The sequence below is a fragment of the Euprymna scolopes genome, chromosome 22 (genome assembly GCF_053919585.1).
Source record: "Euprymna scolopes isolate OS-2025 chromosome 22, ASM5391958v1, whole genome shotgun sequence".
In the NCBI taxonomy this organism is placed as follows: domain Eukaryota; kingdom Metazoa; phylum Mollusca; class Cephalopoda; order Sepiida; family Sepiolidae; genus Euprymna; species Euprymna scolopes.
The window spans coordinates 3440860-3457558 of NC_136503.1; the positions used below are offsets into that span (position 1 = coordinate 3440860).

At 31.1% G+C, this 16699-nt stretch overlaps 1 protein-coding gene across 2 annotated transcripts in view; it reads left to right on the forward strand.

The window, feature by feature from the left end:
• Positions 1 to 16699, forward strand: part of LOC145243849 (sorting nexin-17-like) — a 169557-nt gene that overhangs the window by 74416 nt on the left and 78442 nt on the right. For both annotated transcript variants that reach the window (XM_080106879.1, XM_080106880.1), the window contains exons 5-7: positions 97 to 207; positions 3869 to 3956; positions 5682 to 5772. In XM_080106879.1, the coding sequence (XP_079963005.1) occupies positions 97 to 207; positions 3869 to 3956; positions 5682 to 5772 (290 nt within the window). The remainder of the gene's footprint in view (positions 1 to 96; positions 208 to 3868; positions 3957 to 5681; positions 5773 to 16699) is intronic.

Sequence of the window (16699 nt, forward strand, 5' to 3'; positions counted from 1 at the left end):
AATTGAAAAAACAAAAACACATATTTCCACACACACACACACACACACACATTAATTGGGGAATTTCTTTAATCCAAGATTTTTTTTTGCATTCAGGAAAGTATGCAACAAATATCAGAACCGGTGGTGTTGGATATCTATTTAATGAATGGACACAAAATCTCGGTGAACATAACATCAACAGACCAAACGGAAAACGTATTAGAAGTAAGTATCCACACTTTGTGATAATGTGTCGGCAGAAAAATTATGATTCACGAGTAACTTTCTTTCTTTTTTCTTTTTTTTCTTTTTTTTTTCTTTTTTTCTTTCTTTTTCCTTTTTTCTTTTTTTCTTTCTTTTTCCTTTCTTTTTTTTTCTTTTTTTTTTTAAATTGCAGACTGACGATTGATCATTTGGATCATTTTGACAGATGTTCTCATCTTTGATGTTCTTCTCACAATGTTTCAGCTAATTTTTTTCTTCAAGTGCATCTTATCAAAATAGAATTATCCATAAGAATCCATAATGCAATGACTATATATGTTAAATGATAATCAGTTTAGGTGAACGTCTTTTGACATTCAATCCTCAGTATAGGTGATACTAAGAATACAATTACAAATTATTTACAACTTCTACATTTCCTGGCTAACAGAACAAGAACAATCTACACCCTGCAGATTAAATAAATGTTCCATTCAAAATTCTGTATAAATTCCTGAGTTGGAGAAGGTAAGAGGTTACATTGGCTGAAATGTTGTGAGAATAACATCTAAGATGAGAAAAGCCATTTGAATAATTAAAAAAAATTCTACGTTTCCAAACATTTTTACATATTGCTGTATTTAACTTTTTTGTAATAAATTAATGAGATTGAAAGTGAAAATACTTTTTTTTTTTTTTTTTTTTTTTACATGGGGATCACCACTTATCAAGGGCCGTAAGCCACTCAGGGATAAGGGTTATTTTTCAATGGGATAATATCGTAGTAATAGTTGGTATTGGAGATTTGATAAAGTGTCTTACTTAAGGGGGGCGATTAATCAGGAATTTGTTTATGTTGGACTTGAAGACGTCCAAGTTGTCAGGTGGGAAACAGGCAAACGGAAGAAAATTCCACAGGTGTGCACTGCTTAGAAAAAAGCTATGTTCATGGAATCTACGTTTTGATTTAGGTACAGATAAAGAGTGGGGGAAATTACAGACAGTGGTTTTAGCTAGACGGGTGTTTATCATGAAGGATTGGCGAGGGGGGGACCAGAGATTGGAGCTCGGACGAGCACTTGCCATGGAAATTACGCTAAAACAAAGACAGGCTTGCAACATCTCTTCTGTGGGAGAGAGGTTGCAGGAAAGAGAAGACAGCATCCTCCACTAAGCCACAAAGTCTATTTTGTACTTTGTCAAGGCAGGATAGGCTGTTTTTTGAAGCTCCAGCCCAGATGTAGCAGCAGTACTCCATCTTTGGACGTACTTGGCTTTTATATAGATAGAGAATTGCATCAGTAGTGAGATATCTTCTGGAGCGGTAGAAGGATCCTACCATTTTCCCAGCGGCCCGGGCAACAGACTTTATATACGTGTTCCATTTCAGATCAGGAGTAAAGGTCAAACCAAGGAGCTTGTCAAAACATGAAGCCTCTCCAAGACGAGAGCCATCCATTTCAATTGATGCTAGATGAGGAACAGCGTTGATGATGTTAAGATAGGAGCTTGGTTTTTGATGCATTAAAAGTAACCAGCCATCTCTTCCCCCACTGAACGACACGCTCAAGATCAGAGGAAAGGGAATCAGAGAGAGCTTTGTCATTTACGGCCTTTGATGTGTTGCCATAGATGGTCATGTCATCAGCATAGATGTCAACGAATGAATTAAGTATGTGTTTTGGGAGATCATTGATGTAGATCAGGAAGTGAGTTGGGCCCAGGATGGACCCCTGGGGGACTCCAACATTAATACTGTGGGCCTCTGATTTCTGCCCATCAACCACTACTCTTATGAACCTATCAGAGAAAAATGATTTAATTATGGAGAAAACATTTCCAGTTATACTGTAGCTGGAAATCTTGTGAAGTAGGCCCTTATGCCAAACCTTATTGAAGGCCTTAGATATGTCAAGAGCAATTGCCCTAGAAAGGAAGCCTTTGTTGAGAGATTCACTAATCCTATGGGATATAACTGTTAGCACATCTGCTGTAGATCTAACAGAATGGAAACCATATTGCATGTCATTAAAGAGGTTATTTCTGCTGAGGTGGTTGACTACTTCTTTATTTAATATGGATTCCAGTAACTTACTCATAACACACAAGAGACCTATTGATCTGTACTGAGAGGGGGATGACTTATCACCTGAGTTCTTAAATACAGGGCATACTGATGAAGTTTTCCAGGGTGTTGGAAAGCACTTCTCCTTAAACAGTTTTGTAAGTATGGGGGCAAGTTCTGGTCAAAGCTTTTTCAACACTATAATTGGAATGCCGTCTGGGCCAGTTGCTTTACTGGAATCAAGGTTCTTGATTAGTTTGGCGACCTTGTGTACAGATATTTGTATGTTGGATAAGGTGTTGTCTGTTGTAGGAGGAAATACAGGGAGTTGATGCCCTTCGTTGCAGAGGGTAGAGTTAGCTGCAAAGTTCTTGGTGAATAGTTTGTCCTTGTCTGATGCTGATGAGATGACCTCAGGTCCATTGATGATGGTTGGGATGGAACGCACGCATCTGTTCAGGATCCTGTTTGCTATTTGCCAGAACTGGTGGGAACCAAGTCGCTGCTCAACTACTTTGGATTTGACGGACTGAGCATATAGCATTTTTTATTACTATTTTACAGTGGTTGCTGGCAAAGTGATTTCTGTGATCAATGGCAGCGGCACATTCTGGGGAGAATCATGGCTGGCTGTTAGGTTTTTGTTGGAATTTTTGGATGGTATGAATCGGTCTATGCCTACAATTAACCATTTGGTAAGGTCTGATACTATAGAGGATACATTCTTTTTAAACATGGAATGCAGAGGTAGATCAGATATGAATGTACGGAAGCTATCCCAGTCAGCCATAGAGTATCAATATACAGTACAGTGGAGAGGTATATCTGAAGACTTATTGCATTTCATTTTTATCTTAACTGATACAACTGTGTGATCGGAGGATCCCAGGGGAGATAGAACGGAACCTGAACATAGCTCAGGGGAAGTTGTGAGAAAAAGGTCTAGAAGGCTTGCATACTGACCAGTAGTATCGGGCACACGGGTGGGCTCATGAACAGTCTGTGACGTCATGGGCAATGGCAAAATCATGACAGAACCTGCCCTCATCATCTGTCTTATTTGAGTGGGTCAGCCATTCCACATTATGAACATTTAAGTCACTGCAAATGTGAATGGTAGCCGAAGGATGAGCAGACAGGACAATTTTCTCAGATATACTCTTAAGGACAGTAACCCTGCTATTGTGGGGGCGATAGAGAGCAAATATGAATGTGGTGGTGTAAGCAAGTGCAACCCGGAAGCACATATAAGGTAAATTAGGGTCTTCTCTGGAGATATCTCTATCACACGAGAAGCCATCTTTAATGTAGGCACATATTCCATGTCGATCTTGGGGGTCAGATTTAGATGTTAAGTTAGAGTATCCTTTTATTATGAACTCATCTAGGGAAGTGGTCGGCCCTATGCCAGTTTCGCTTAGAAAGAGTAAGTCAGGTTTCGTCTCCTGTAATTGGGTTTCAACCTCTGTAAGGTTGGAATGTAGACCCCTGATACTTGGACAACCACAAATTTCAGATTTCTTTCAGCAAAAATTAATTAAAAAAAGGGTTGGATCGGAAAATATGGAACTGAATTATTCTTGATGAATTTTACGCTATAATTTTTTTTTTTTTCAGACTGTTGCATCACAGATTGAAATTCCCGACGAACACGTTTATTATTTTGGTATTTACTTAGTTAAAAAGGAAGAAGGTGATAATTGTAGTAAGTATCTTTTCTTGACATCAATTCTGTCTCAAAATACATGCAGACTCATTGATTTTATTTTTTATTTTAATTCGTTTAACTCTCAGATCAAGGGTCCCTTTCTGACGTTAACATTTGATTTCTTAAGAGATGAACAGATTTCTGAATTTTTATTTTATGACCTTTGCGTCTCAAACTTTAAATGAAGTATTGATGAATAAGAATAATTTATTCTTTTCTTCCTGTGGCTTACACTTGGTTTCTTTATAAAATACATGGATATTTTCAAATTTTAAGTAAGAAAAACAATGAAGAATAAGAATAATTTGTTCCTTTCTTCCTGTGGCTTACACTTGGTTTCTTTATAAAATACATGGATATTTTCAAATTTTGAGTAAGAAAAACAATGAAGAATAAGAATAATTTATTCTTTTCTTCCTGTGGCTTACACTTGGTTTCTTTATAAAATACATGGATATTTTCAAATTTTGAGTAAGAAAAACAATGAAGAATAAGAATAATTTATTCTTTTCTTCCTGTGGCTTACACTTGGTTTCTTTATAAAATACATGGATATTTTCAAATTTTGAGTAAGAAAAACAATGAAGAATAAGAATAATTTATTCCTTTCTTCCTGTGGCTTACACTTGGTTTCTTTATAAAATTAAGCATTTGTTATGGATAAAAAAAATGTTTAGTGCCAATTACAAATATTCTAAGTTTTAAAAATTCACATGCATTTAAAACAAAAAAATCATTTTAACATAGAAACAAATGTGTGTATGTATGTTTGTATGTGTGTTTGTGTGTCCGCTAAAAACTTTCGACAGACAGAACAAAAATTAACAAACTCGGTATCATATTGAAGCTCCATCCTTCGCCCAAAAACTATCGAAAAATTGGCCAAAAACGTTAATCCTTTCACCTTGAAATCGACAATTTTCTACAGGAGTGGGGGTGGGGTTTAACAAAAATCGTCCTCTCATGACGACGACCAGTTCTACGCATGCATCAGATGACGTCATGACCTGATTTAGTTTAAATAGTTGAAGAACTGACTAAATTTCATGTATGTTGTGATAGGTCAGTTGGTTAGAGCGTTGGTTCATTATCTAAACGTTTTGGGTTTGAATCATGGTGTGAGATTTTTTTTTTTTTTTGATTTTTTTTTAAATTTAAATATTGAAGCAGGGTTATTTAAGCCATTTTTCACATAACATTCGTTTTTCTGGGTTTTTTTTTTTTACTTTGCTTATTCTTAGGTTTTCATTAACACCCCCGATGGACCACACACACCCAAAAACACCCGGGTACCACCGATTTTTAAAAAAATTTTAATATCATAACAGGCTTATTTAAGCCATTTTTCACATGTTTTTTTTTTTTTTTTTTTTGGTTTTAACGTTCGTTTTTCTGTTTTCTGTTTTGTTTTTTCGACTTTTACATTTAACATCGTTCGTTTGGCTGACGTTAGTTTTTTTTTTTTTTTTTCGATCGGGTACCCCCGCTTAAGTTTTAACGTTCGTTTTTATGTTTTCTTTTTTTACTTTGCTTATTCTTAGGTTTTCGTTAACAACCATACACACCTACAAACACTCGGGCAATTCCAATTTCTTTTCATGTTGTACATAAGACGTTGCATCAAAATTCTTCTCGTTTATAACAATAGTTATCAGCTTTGCCTTAATCTTCTCATCATGATGAATCATATGATACAAAAGTTTTTTTTTCTATTTTATTCAGTTGTGCGCAAATTACAGGATTTTGAATCGCCTTATATTTCTCTAAAAGCTGTGAACCAAGAAGGAACTCATCGAATTGTGCTCCGTAAAAGGTAAGCCTTATTATAATTCGAACAAGTTCAAATTATTAATATTACTTGTTTTGATCAGACTATTGTTCTCGTCTTGAGTGTTATTTGTGTAACGTTTTGGTTTATGTAGCCTTTGACTTTTGTCAGGCGCGTTGGAAAAAAAAGGAGAAAAGTTACTGACTCCGTAAATATATTCGTATTCTTAGATTTTTTTTTTTCTTGGCCACTGTTGTTTCATATATGTAAAAAAAAAAAAAAAAAACACCAAAAAACTGTTTGGCCAAAGGATGTAACTCTAATAAAGTTTGACGGGATTATCTCCCTTTTACCATTGAAATTTTGAGGAGGGATTGTACAATTTTTTATGTTACTGGCTGAGAAAAGCTAAGACAGGATGATCACCCCTGATTAAAATCTTCTACTCTAGAAAAGCACTTCCACCCTATGCTGCTCATAATACAAGATAAAGAATAAAAAAAATGTGTCGGACGCAGAGTTGCGACCTGAAATGAGACGCTGTCTATGATTCGTGAGTAATTCTCATTTAACCTTGAACGATTCAGTCACAAAGTAAGAATGAGAACATATATTTTGAAATTTAATATAACACCACAATGGGTCGTAATCGGGTTGAACGAACATAGCAAGAAAATAAACCATAAAAAATTTTTTTAAAAAATGACATGAATATCGTTATGGAATGATAATTCGAAAAGGCATGGATGAAGTGGGGGTTGGGGGTTGGAGGGTTAGGAGATGGGTTATTATAAAGAGGTACTTATCTGCAGAAAAATAGGATCAAATGGCCAACATTGATTTTTATGAAAGTCTGTGAATACAAACATCTCGCCATATGCCAGCTTTTCTTCACTTTCGTGTGGGCAACATTTTATACAAAGATTTCTTATGGCTTTTAGGCGATTAAATTTTAAGTCTCTCTAATAATTTAAAGTACACAGTATTTGTCCATTTTCTTTCAATCGCCTCTGCGTGAATGGCTGAGGTACTTATCTCTCGGTTGGATAGTAAGAACTCTCCCTCCTATCATCGAAGTAATTCACCCATTTTGTCTAGTCGCTGTTTCTACCCCCCCTCCCCCCAAAGAAAGGGCTTTTGATTTCTCCCACTTAAATATTTTCCTTTTTTGGTTTAGCCAATCAGTATTCTTATGCTAGCAGTCTCAGCTGTTATTTTTTGTTGTGTGTCGAACTTACAGAAGGAGAAAGGGATGCGGGGAAAGGTGTTGAAGAGAGTGGTGGGGCTCTCGTTACTGGCGATATTGTGTGTGAAGGAAGAGGAGGAGGGGTTGGATGTGGCTTTACTTTTGATTTGGAGGAGGAGGGGGATTGTTATTTGCATTGATATTTATTTGTTTATTATTATTTTCTTATTTTTTTACTCTTGTCTAAATCTATTGCCTTTTACGTTAACACTTTTTTTAGGCCATATTTCTTTCTTTTTCTTTTGTTTATTCCCCTGTCTCTACCGAAATCAACCAAGTCCCATCTAAAAATAATCAATAATGTGGTCCCACGATGCGCAACTGTGCTATCAGTTTGAAGCACACTGTGACCAATTGGAAAAATTTTCTATGAGATATTTGCTGAGAATATTTCCTTAGGAATTTTTGGCAAATTGGAAGGCGTACTCTACAAAGATGAATCGCTCTTCAACAGGAGGAAACCTAATGTTGGTATGCTCCTCAAATTGCTCTGACTCTTCGTAGGATTTGACTCCATCAAGAAGGTGACAGTACCAAACTGTAATGCAAAAACCCTCCTTCCCATTATGATCTGCTGGGGACTATCGTGGTATCAGACTGCTAGAAAGTTTACCCTTGAACTAAAATGGTAACATTTTTTATCCCCACCCCACAAAAAACTTTTTCAAAAACTGCTTGCAAAAAAAAAGTTTTCTGGAAAAATGGTGGGATCCTTCTATCGATCCAGTAGATATCTCACTGCTGATGCAATTCTCTATCTATATAAGAGCCAGGTACGTCCAAGGATCCCCTCTCGCGAAACTTTCACAAGAAACACCCGTCTAGCAGAAATCATTATCAATAATTTCCCCCACTCTTTATCTGTACCTAAACCTGAACGTAGATTCCATGAGCAAAGCTTCTTTATTAGAACTGCATGCCTATGGAATTGTCTTCCATTTTCCTGCTTTCCAGCATGGTTGTCTTCAAGTCTAATGTAAACAAATTTTTGATGAGCCATTCCATATAAGTTAACAAATTTACCAAATTTCCATTACTAACGATTACTATATTGTCCAATTTCTACTGTACACTCTTTAATCCTTATCCTCGAGTGGCCTCAAGGTCTTGATAAGTGGTGATGCCTATAAAAAAAAGAAAAAATTTCTCATCACTCATTATTTTACAAAAAAATGCTTATTTGTAAAAATTGCGTTGATTTTTTTTTTTTTTTTTTAAATAGTATTTCCATTTATTTTTTCATTGAACTTACTATACAATGTTTTCTATCATGACGTTTTCTATTTTGTTTTTTTTTTCCTAGTGTTTTAAAATTTGATAAGTGCTTGGCTTATTCAGTTTAGATAAACTGTTGGAATATGACGCCAGCATCTATAGAAAAATGACTTATTCTCTGCTGAAGTACAACATTGCCTTTAGAAACAGAGGTGGGAGATATCTGTGCAAATTCATTGCCTTTAGAGCAAATTGGTAAAAAAAAACTTGATAAATTATGTAAAGAATGGCCAACAAGAAGATAAAAAACTTTTCAGATTTTGTCAGTTTTACATTTTTTATTTTTGAATAAAATTTTTAATAATCTTTTAAATTATACTTAAAATAATTTTTAAAATAACATTTTAATTTTTCAAATTATATATCTAATTTTTTCAATTAAGTTTTCAATTATTTATTAATTACATTTTTAATTTTTTAATAAGTTTTTATTTTTGAATCACATTTTAAATATCGTTAATGTTTTTTTAATTATTATATTTTAAATTATTTTTTAAATTACATTTTTATTTTCTAATTAAATTTTTATTTTAAACATTTTAAAATTTTTGATTGCATTTCTATTTATTTACATTTTTATTTATTTTTTTAAATTACATTATTTTTTTCATTTCCTTTTTATTACATTATTTCTTAATTACATTTTTATTTTATTTACATTTTCTCTTACTTTTTAATTTCATTTTTATTTTGTAATTTCGTTTTTGTTATTTAATTACGTTTTTATGATTTTTTGTATTACATTTATTTTAATTACAATTGTATATTTTTTTATTAGTTTTATTTTTTATTACATCTTTATTTTTTTGCATTCTTATTTTTATTACATTTATACTATTTTTTAATTATATTTTTACTACTTTTTAATTACATTTTTACTTTTTAATTACATTTTTACTACTTTTTAATTAACATTTTTACTACTTTTTAATTAACATTTTTACTACTTTTTAATTACATTTTTACTACTTTTTACTTAATTTTTTTTTACTTAAATTTTTATTATTTTTGATTACATTCTGTTTACATTATTTTTTAAATGCATTGATAACTACAAGTTTTAAAATTATATTTTTATTTATTTTTTAATTACATTGTGTATTTTTAATAGCATTTTTATTTCTGTGGTGAAAATGAGTTTTTATTGCTTAGACTTTTCTCATCTTGATGGTAATTTGCACGGTTTAGTTGATATCGACAAGATACGCCTGAAAAGGATGTTACATCAACTGAAACGTTGTGTGAAAATAACATTCAAGATGAGAACAGTATCCTGAAGAATTCAAATTATATGAATAATCAATCTTCATTTAAAAAAGTACAAAAGCTTTCACAATAAAAACCATACACACATAATGAGTGTGTGTCCATATATATATATATATATATATATATATATATATATATATAATTGTGTATGTGTGTTTATTATAAGTGTGTGTTTATCTGCTATATAATATTTTGATTGCAGAAATTCCCCTCTGGACCAAAATACCATAGGTTTGCAACAACACATGCCACATACAAAATTATTATGTCTAGACTATTATTAGCCACTATCTTGTGTAACGTCGTTAGAACATCATTTTAGACACATTTAGCTGTTATTAAATCTTTAGTTGCTCAATGTCTCTTTTTACGAATAACATTTCCCACAATGCACCAGCTTCCAAACAAGCTTTTATGTGATTATCGATTTTGAATACTTATCAGAGGCATTCCAATACAAAAACTATCTAATAACATATCCAGACACATGAAGTACATTTGGATGAAATTTCAAAATAACCTGCTCAGCCATTTCAGAATCCATAGAGAACGAACTCACACACACACACACACAGTGCTTTTTATATATTAGTAGAGATAGATTAGTTCTGAATTTTTGAGATGAGGGCTGATTGTTTGTATTACTTGTTTTGATCCGACTATTGTTCTCATTTGGAGTTTTATTCATGCAATGTTTCGGTCGATGTAACCTTCGACCATCGTCAGGCATGTTGGTTGCCATCTTGGAAAAGAAAGGAGAAAGATTACTGGCTCCACAAAACCATCTACAGAGCCAGTAACTTTTCTCCTTTCTTTTCCAAGATGGCAACCAACATGCCTGACGATGGTCGAACTGTACATCGACCAAAATGCTGCATAAATAACACTGAAGATCGAGATATATTATATATTTTTAATATCTATTTCAATAAAATATATTTTTATATACAATCGAACTTTACTTACTGAACGTCTCTCTTTATGAATAACATTTCCCACAATGCACCAACAACGTTAATGAATAAGTATTCAACTTAACATCAGTTTTATTTGCTAATTTAGATGGCTTTTAAAAACTGATTTCTAAACTAACCTATCTCCGGTTAGGTCTTTATTTATCCTTCTTCCTTTCAAATCCGTTCTTAATGGTTGCTCTCATGTTTTCTTTAGCTTTCTTCTGCGTACTGAACCTGATACCTCAACTGTTTTACATCTAACCTAAAACTTTCATTATTTCAATGTGATCCTGCCATTGACATCCACTATTCTGCACACCCATCTCCACATTCTGTCCAGATTTAATCTTCCTCTGAGATCCTCTGATCTAAGACTTTTTATGACTCGCATTGCATATTGATCATATCATTCTCACATCATTTCTCTCCATGCAACGCATGTCCTCAATCTTCACTTACTAGGTTTCGTTTCCAGACATCATGTACTATGCTTGTGTTATGTTGATTAATCGGACTATTATAATTTTTCCGATTAATCAACTTAACACAATCATTCACATCTCATCTCAAAAATTCAGAATTGCATCATGTACTATGAACTAATAACATTTATGAGATTTTTTTAATGGACTTAATTAAAATAAGTTTATTTGTTTTTATTAATAAAATTGTGTGAATATTTCTTGTGTGTTTATCTCATAACTTTGATAATTACACATTTTTAAAATTTATTTACCGTTAATAAAATATTTAAACTTATTTATCGTTGATGAAATATTTAAACTAATTTATCATTAATGAAATATTTAAATTTATTTATCGTTAATGAAATATTTAAATTTATTTACCGTTAATGAAATATTTAAATTTAATTACCGTTAATGAAATATTTAAATTTATCGTTGATGAAATATTTAAATTTATTTATCGTTGATGAAATATTAAAATTTATTTATCGTTGATGAAATATTAAAATTTATTTATCGTTGATGAAATATTTAAATTTATTTATCGTTGATGAAATATTAAAATTTATTTATCGTTGATGAAATATTAAAATTTATTTATCGTTGATGAAATATTTAAATTTATTTATCGTTGATGAAATATTAAAATTTATTTATCGTAAATGAAATATTAAAATTTATTTATCGTTGATGAAATATTAAAATTTATTTATCGTTGATGAAATATTAAAATTTATTTATCGTTGATGAAATATTTAAATTTATTTATCGTTAATGAAATATTTAAATTTATTTATCGTTGATGAAATATTTAAATTTATTTATCGTTGATGAAATATTAAAATTTATTTATCGTTGATGAAATATTTAAATTTATTTATCGTTGATGAAATATTTAAATTTATTTATCGTTGATGAAATATTAAAATTTATTTATCGTTGATGAAATATTAAAATTTATTTATCATTGATGAAATATTAAAATTTATTTATCGTTGATGAAATATTAAAATTTATTTATCGTTAATGAAATATTAAAATTTATTTATCGTTAATGAAATATTTAAATTTATTTATCGTTAATGAAATATTTAAATTTATTTATCGTTGATGAAATATTTAAATTTATTTATCGTTGATGAAATATTAAAATTTATTTATCGTTGATGAAATATTAAAATTTATTTATCGTTGATGAAATATTAAAATTTATTTATCGTTGATGAAATATTAAAATTTATTTATCGTTGATGAAATATTTAAATTTATTTATCGTTGAAGAAATATTTGTTAAAATTAAGTGCAATGGTGTAAATTAAAACAAACCTTTAAAAATCTTATTTTTTATAATTTTGTATAATTACAAAACTTTTTATAATTTATAATTACAAAACTTTTTATAATTTATAATTACAAAACTTTTTATAATTTATAATTACAAAACTTTTTATAATTTATAATTACAAAACTTTTTATAATTTATAATTACAAAACTTTTTATAATTTATAATTACAAAACTTTTTATAATTTATAATTACAAAATTTTTTATAATTTATAATTACAAAACTTTTTATAATTTATAATTACAAAACTTTTTATAATTTATAATTACAAAACTTTTTATAATTTATAATTACAAAACTTTTTATAATTTATAATTACAAAATTTTTTATAATTTATAATTACAAAACTTTTTATAATTTATAATTACAAAACTTTTTATAATTTATAATTACAAAACTTTTTATAATTTATAATTACAAAACTTTTTATAATTTATAATTACAAAACTTTTTATAATTTATAATTACAAAACTTTTTATAATTTATAATTACAAAACTTTTTATAATTTATAATTACAAAACTTTTTATAATTTATAATTACAAAACTTTTTATAATTTATAATTACAAAACTTTTTATAATTTATAATTACAAATTTTTTTATAATTTATAATTACAAAACTTTTTATAATTTATAATTACAAAACTTTTTATAATTTATAATTACAAAACTTTTTATAATTTATAATTACAAAACTTTTTATAATTTATAATTACAAAACTTTTTATAATTTATAATTACAAAACTTTTTATAATTTATAATTACAAAATTTTTTATAATTTATAATTACAAAACTTTTTATAATTTATAATTACAAAACTTTTTATAATTTATAATTACAAAACTTTTTATAATTTATAATTACAAAACTTTTTATAATTTATAATTACAAAATTTTTTATAATTTATAATTACAAAACTTTTTATAATTTATAATTACAAAACTTTTTATAATTTATAATTACAAAACTTTTTATAATTTATAATTACAAAACTTTTTATAATTTATAATTACAAAACTTTTTATAATTTATAATTACAAAACTTTTTATAATTTATAATTACAAAACTTTTTATAATTTATAATTACAAAACTTTTTATAATTTATAATTACAAAACTTTTTATAATTACAAAACTTTTTATAATTTATAATTACAAAACTTTTTATAATTTATAATTACAAAACTTTTTATAATTTATAATTACAAAACTTTTTATAATTTATAATTACAAAATTTTTTATAATTTATAATTACAAAACTTTTTATAATTTATAATTACAAAACTTTTTATAATTTATAATTACAAAACTTTTTATAATTTATAATTACAAAACTTTTTATAATTTATAATTACAAAACTTTTTATAATTTATAATTACAAAACTTTTTATAATTTATAATTACAAAACTTTTTATAATTTATAATTACAAAATTTTTTATAATTTATAATTACAAAACTTTTTATAATTTATAATTACAAAACTTTTTATAATTTATAATTACAAAACTTTTTATAATTTATAATTACAAAACTTTTTATAATTTATAATTACAAAATTTTTTATAATTTATAATTACAAAACTAAATCCATTGAAATAAATTTTTTTTCTATTTTTTTAATTTTTTTATTACATTTTCACCCCAAACAAGGCACATTGCCACTTTGCTGTAGGGGGCTACTATCAGGGGCAACAACTACTGGGGTACTATGTAGGGATTTAGGCAGCAAGATGTAGGTTCACGTTGCACTTGAACTTCTGCACGTCAGTAGAGTTGGGGCAGCAGGGACCTGGAATGGAATTCCAAAGTCTAGTGGTTCTGGGGAAGAAACTACTGGAGTAGAAAGATCTTTTACATCTAGGGATCTCTACAGTGTGGGGGGTGGGATTTTGCAGCCTGTCGAGTTTGTCGAGGGTGTTCACGTCGTGAGGGCACAAGTGATTGCAGTTCATTAGAGCATTCACCATTAAAATACTTGTAGAACAGGCAGCAGAGGGATGCAATGTTTCGTTGATGGGACAGAGGCTGAAGCTTAGATGCCAGTTCAGGGCCTATCAGATTTGCGAATTTTTTTTTAACCTTGTCAAGGAGCGAGAGACCAGTAGCCAATGCACCCGCCCAAATATGACAGCAATACTCCATGCATGGGCGAATGGTTGCCTTATAGAGGTACAGGATACTTTCGGGTGTTAGTAGTTTTCTAGCACGGTAGAGAGAGCCCACATTCCTTGCAGCGGCCCTGGCAATGCCTTCAATGTAATTGTTCTAACTCATGTTTTCTGTGAACGTTAGGTCAAGGAGTTTGAAAGATGTACTCTCAGATAAAGAGTCGGTGGCCATTGCTATTGGTGGCGGAGGAGGTTTCTTGTAATTATTGAATGAAACAAGTTTAGTCTTGGCAGCATTGAATGTGACCATCCATTTTTGTCCCCATTCCACTACAGATTGGAGGTCATCCTCTAGTGTTTCTGCCATTTCTTTAGATATGTGTTCATTTGTTCAGCATATATACCCATCTCAAAGGCAATTTTGTCGGGGAGGTCATTTATGAATATCAGGAACAGTAGAGGTCCAAGGATAGACCCCTGAAGAACTCCTGCATTTATATCATATTGTTTAGATGTACGACCGTCGAGGACAACCTGGATTTTTCTCTTATCTAAGAAAGATTTAATTATGTTAAGTATTCTACCAGTGATACCATATGATCTAATTTTCCTGAGGAGACCCTCATGCCATACCCTGTCAAAAGCCTTAGATGTATCTAGAGTTACCGCTCTGCCCTCCCTTGCTTTGTCCAGTGAATGGTATATACGTTCAGAGATTACAGTAAGGATGTCTGCTGTGGAACGGGCTTGTCTAAATCCATATTGTTGGTCAGTCAGAAGTTTAGCATCTGTAAAGTGATGGACTAGAGCATGGTTAATTATGGTCTCAAATATTTTGGCAAAAAGTGGGAGGAAGCTAATGGGGTGATAATTTAATTGGTCAATTCTTTCGCCAGAATTCTTGAATACTGGTACCACAGAAGCAGTTTTCCAACAGCATGGAAAGCATGATTCAATAAGGCATTTGTTGTAGAGTTTGGAGAGAACTGGAGCTACTTCGGCTGACCACTTTTTTAATAGCACAGCTGGGATGAGATCGGGTCCACATGCTTTGAAGTGTCAAGGTTTTTTATAATAGCATGCACCTGAGCAGGGGTGATTTTCAGATCGTCTAGTGTGGCATTTGTTCGCATAGGAAATTCAGGTAGGGGGTGGTTGGAAGGGTCCATTGTGGAGTTGGAGGCAAACGGACTGGCAAGCATATTAGCCTTTTCGGTTGCTGAGCAAACAACCTCGTGATTGTTCATTAATGGGGGAATTGTTGATTGCCCATTATTTACTACACTGTTGTAGATTTTCCAGAAGTCACGAGTTCTAGTTTTTGTGGTTCGATGCGTTTTTTAGTGGTTTCCGTAAATTTTCTCTTAGCTGTCGCTATTTCTTTCTTAACGTTACTTCTAGCTTCTATGTACTTCTGTCTGTTTGAACTGGACTTATGTCGGTTAAATTTGCAGTATGCATGCTGCCTTTGAGCAATGGCAGTTGCGCAAGTCGAAGTAAACCATTGGGGAGAGTGGGGCTTGCTATAAAATGTCCGCATGGGAACATGCGCTTCGATTGCAGTTTTGAACCATTCAGTGGTCTCGTTTGCGCACTGTTCCGCAGGAAGAGAAAATATATTTCCCCATGGGGCATCTCTGATAAGATCTCTGATGGCTTCCCAGTCAGCCTTCTTATAATATCTCCTTGTTTTGAGTACTGGCTCTTCAGTTTTGGCTCTAGAGTTTAAGGCGATTTCAACCATTATCATTGCATGATCAGCGTTCCCAAGTGGGCTGTCAGCATTTGTTATACAATCATCAGGAACTGTGATCAAAAACAGATCTAAAAGTGATGCGTGTTGTTCTTCCTGGTCAGGGAAACGAGTTGGAAACGTAACAATTTGTGATAGGGAGTGAAATATAGAGAAGCTATGAGTTGTGCTGCCCGCTGCATCTGTGTGAGTAGAGAATCCAAGCCAGTTTTTGTGGTGGACATTAAAGTCACCAAATACATGTACTTGTGTGCTAGTGTCGAGGGAGAGTGCTGTGTCTATGCTGTCAGAGACTTTGTTTATTATGGTGCAGTCTTGGGTCGAGGGAGAGCGGTAGAGAAAATAAAAGTAGCTAATGTTGTGTTGCAAGTTTAGTCTAAAGTACATAAAGGCTTGATCGTCCGTTTCTAGGTTTGTTTCTCTAGTCAAGGGAAGGGTATTACGAATGTAAACTCCAAGTCCGTGCATATGTCTGTCAGTCCTTACAGCAGAGTGGGAGATAGCCAGGCATGTTAAAGTAGTTAGAGGGGATGGAGGAGTGTA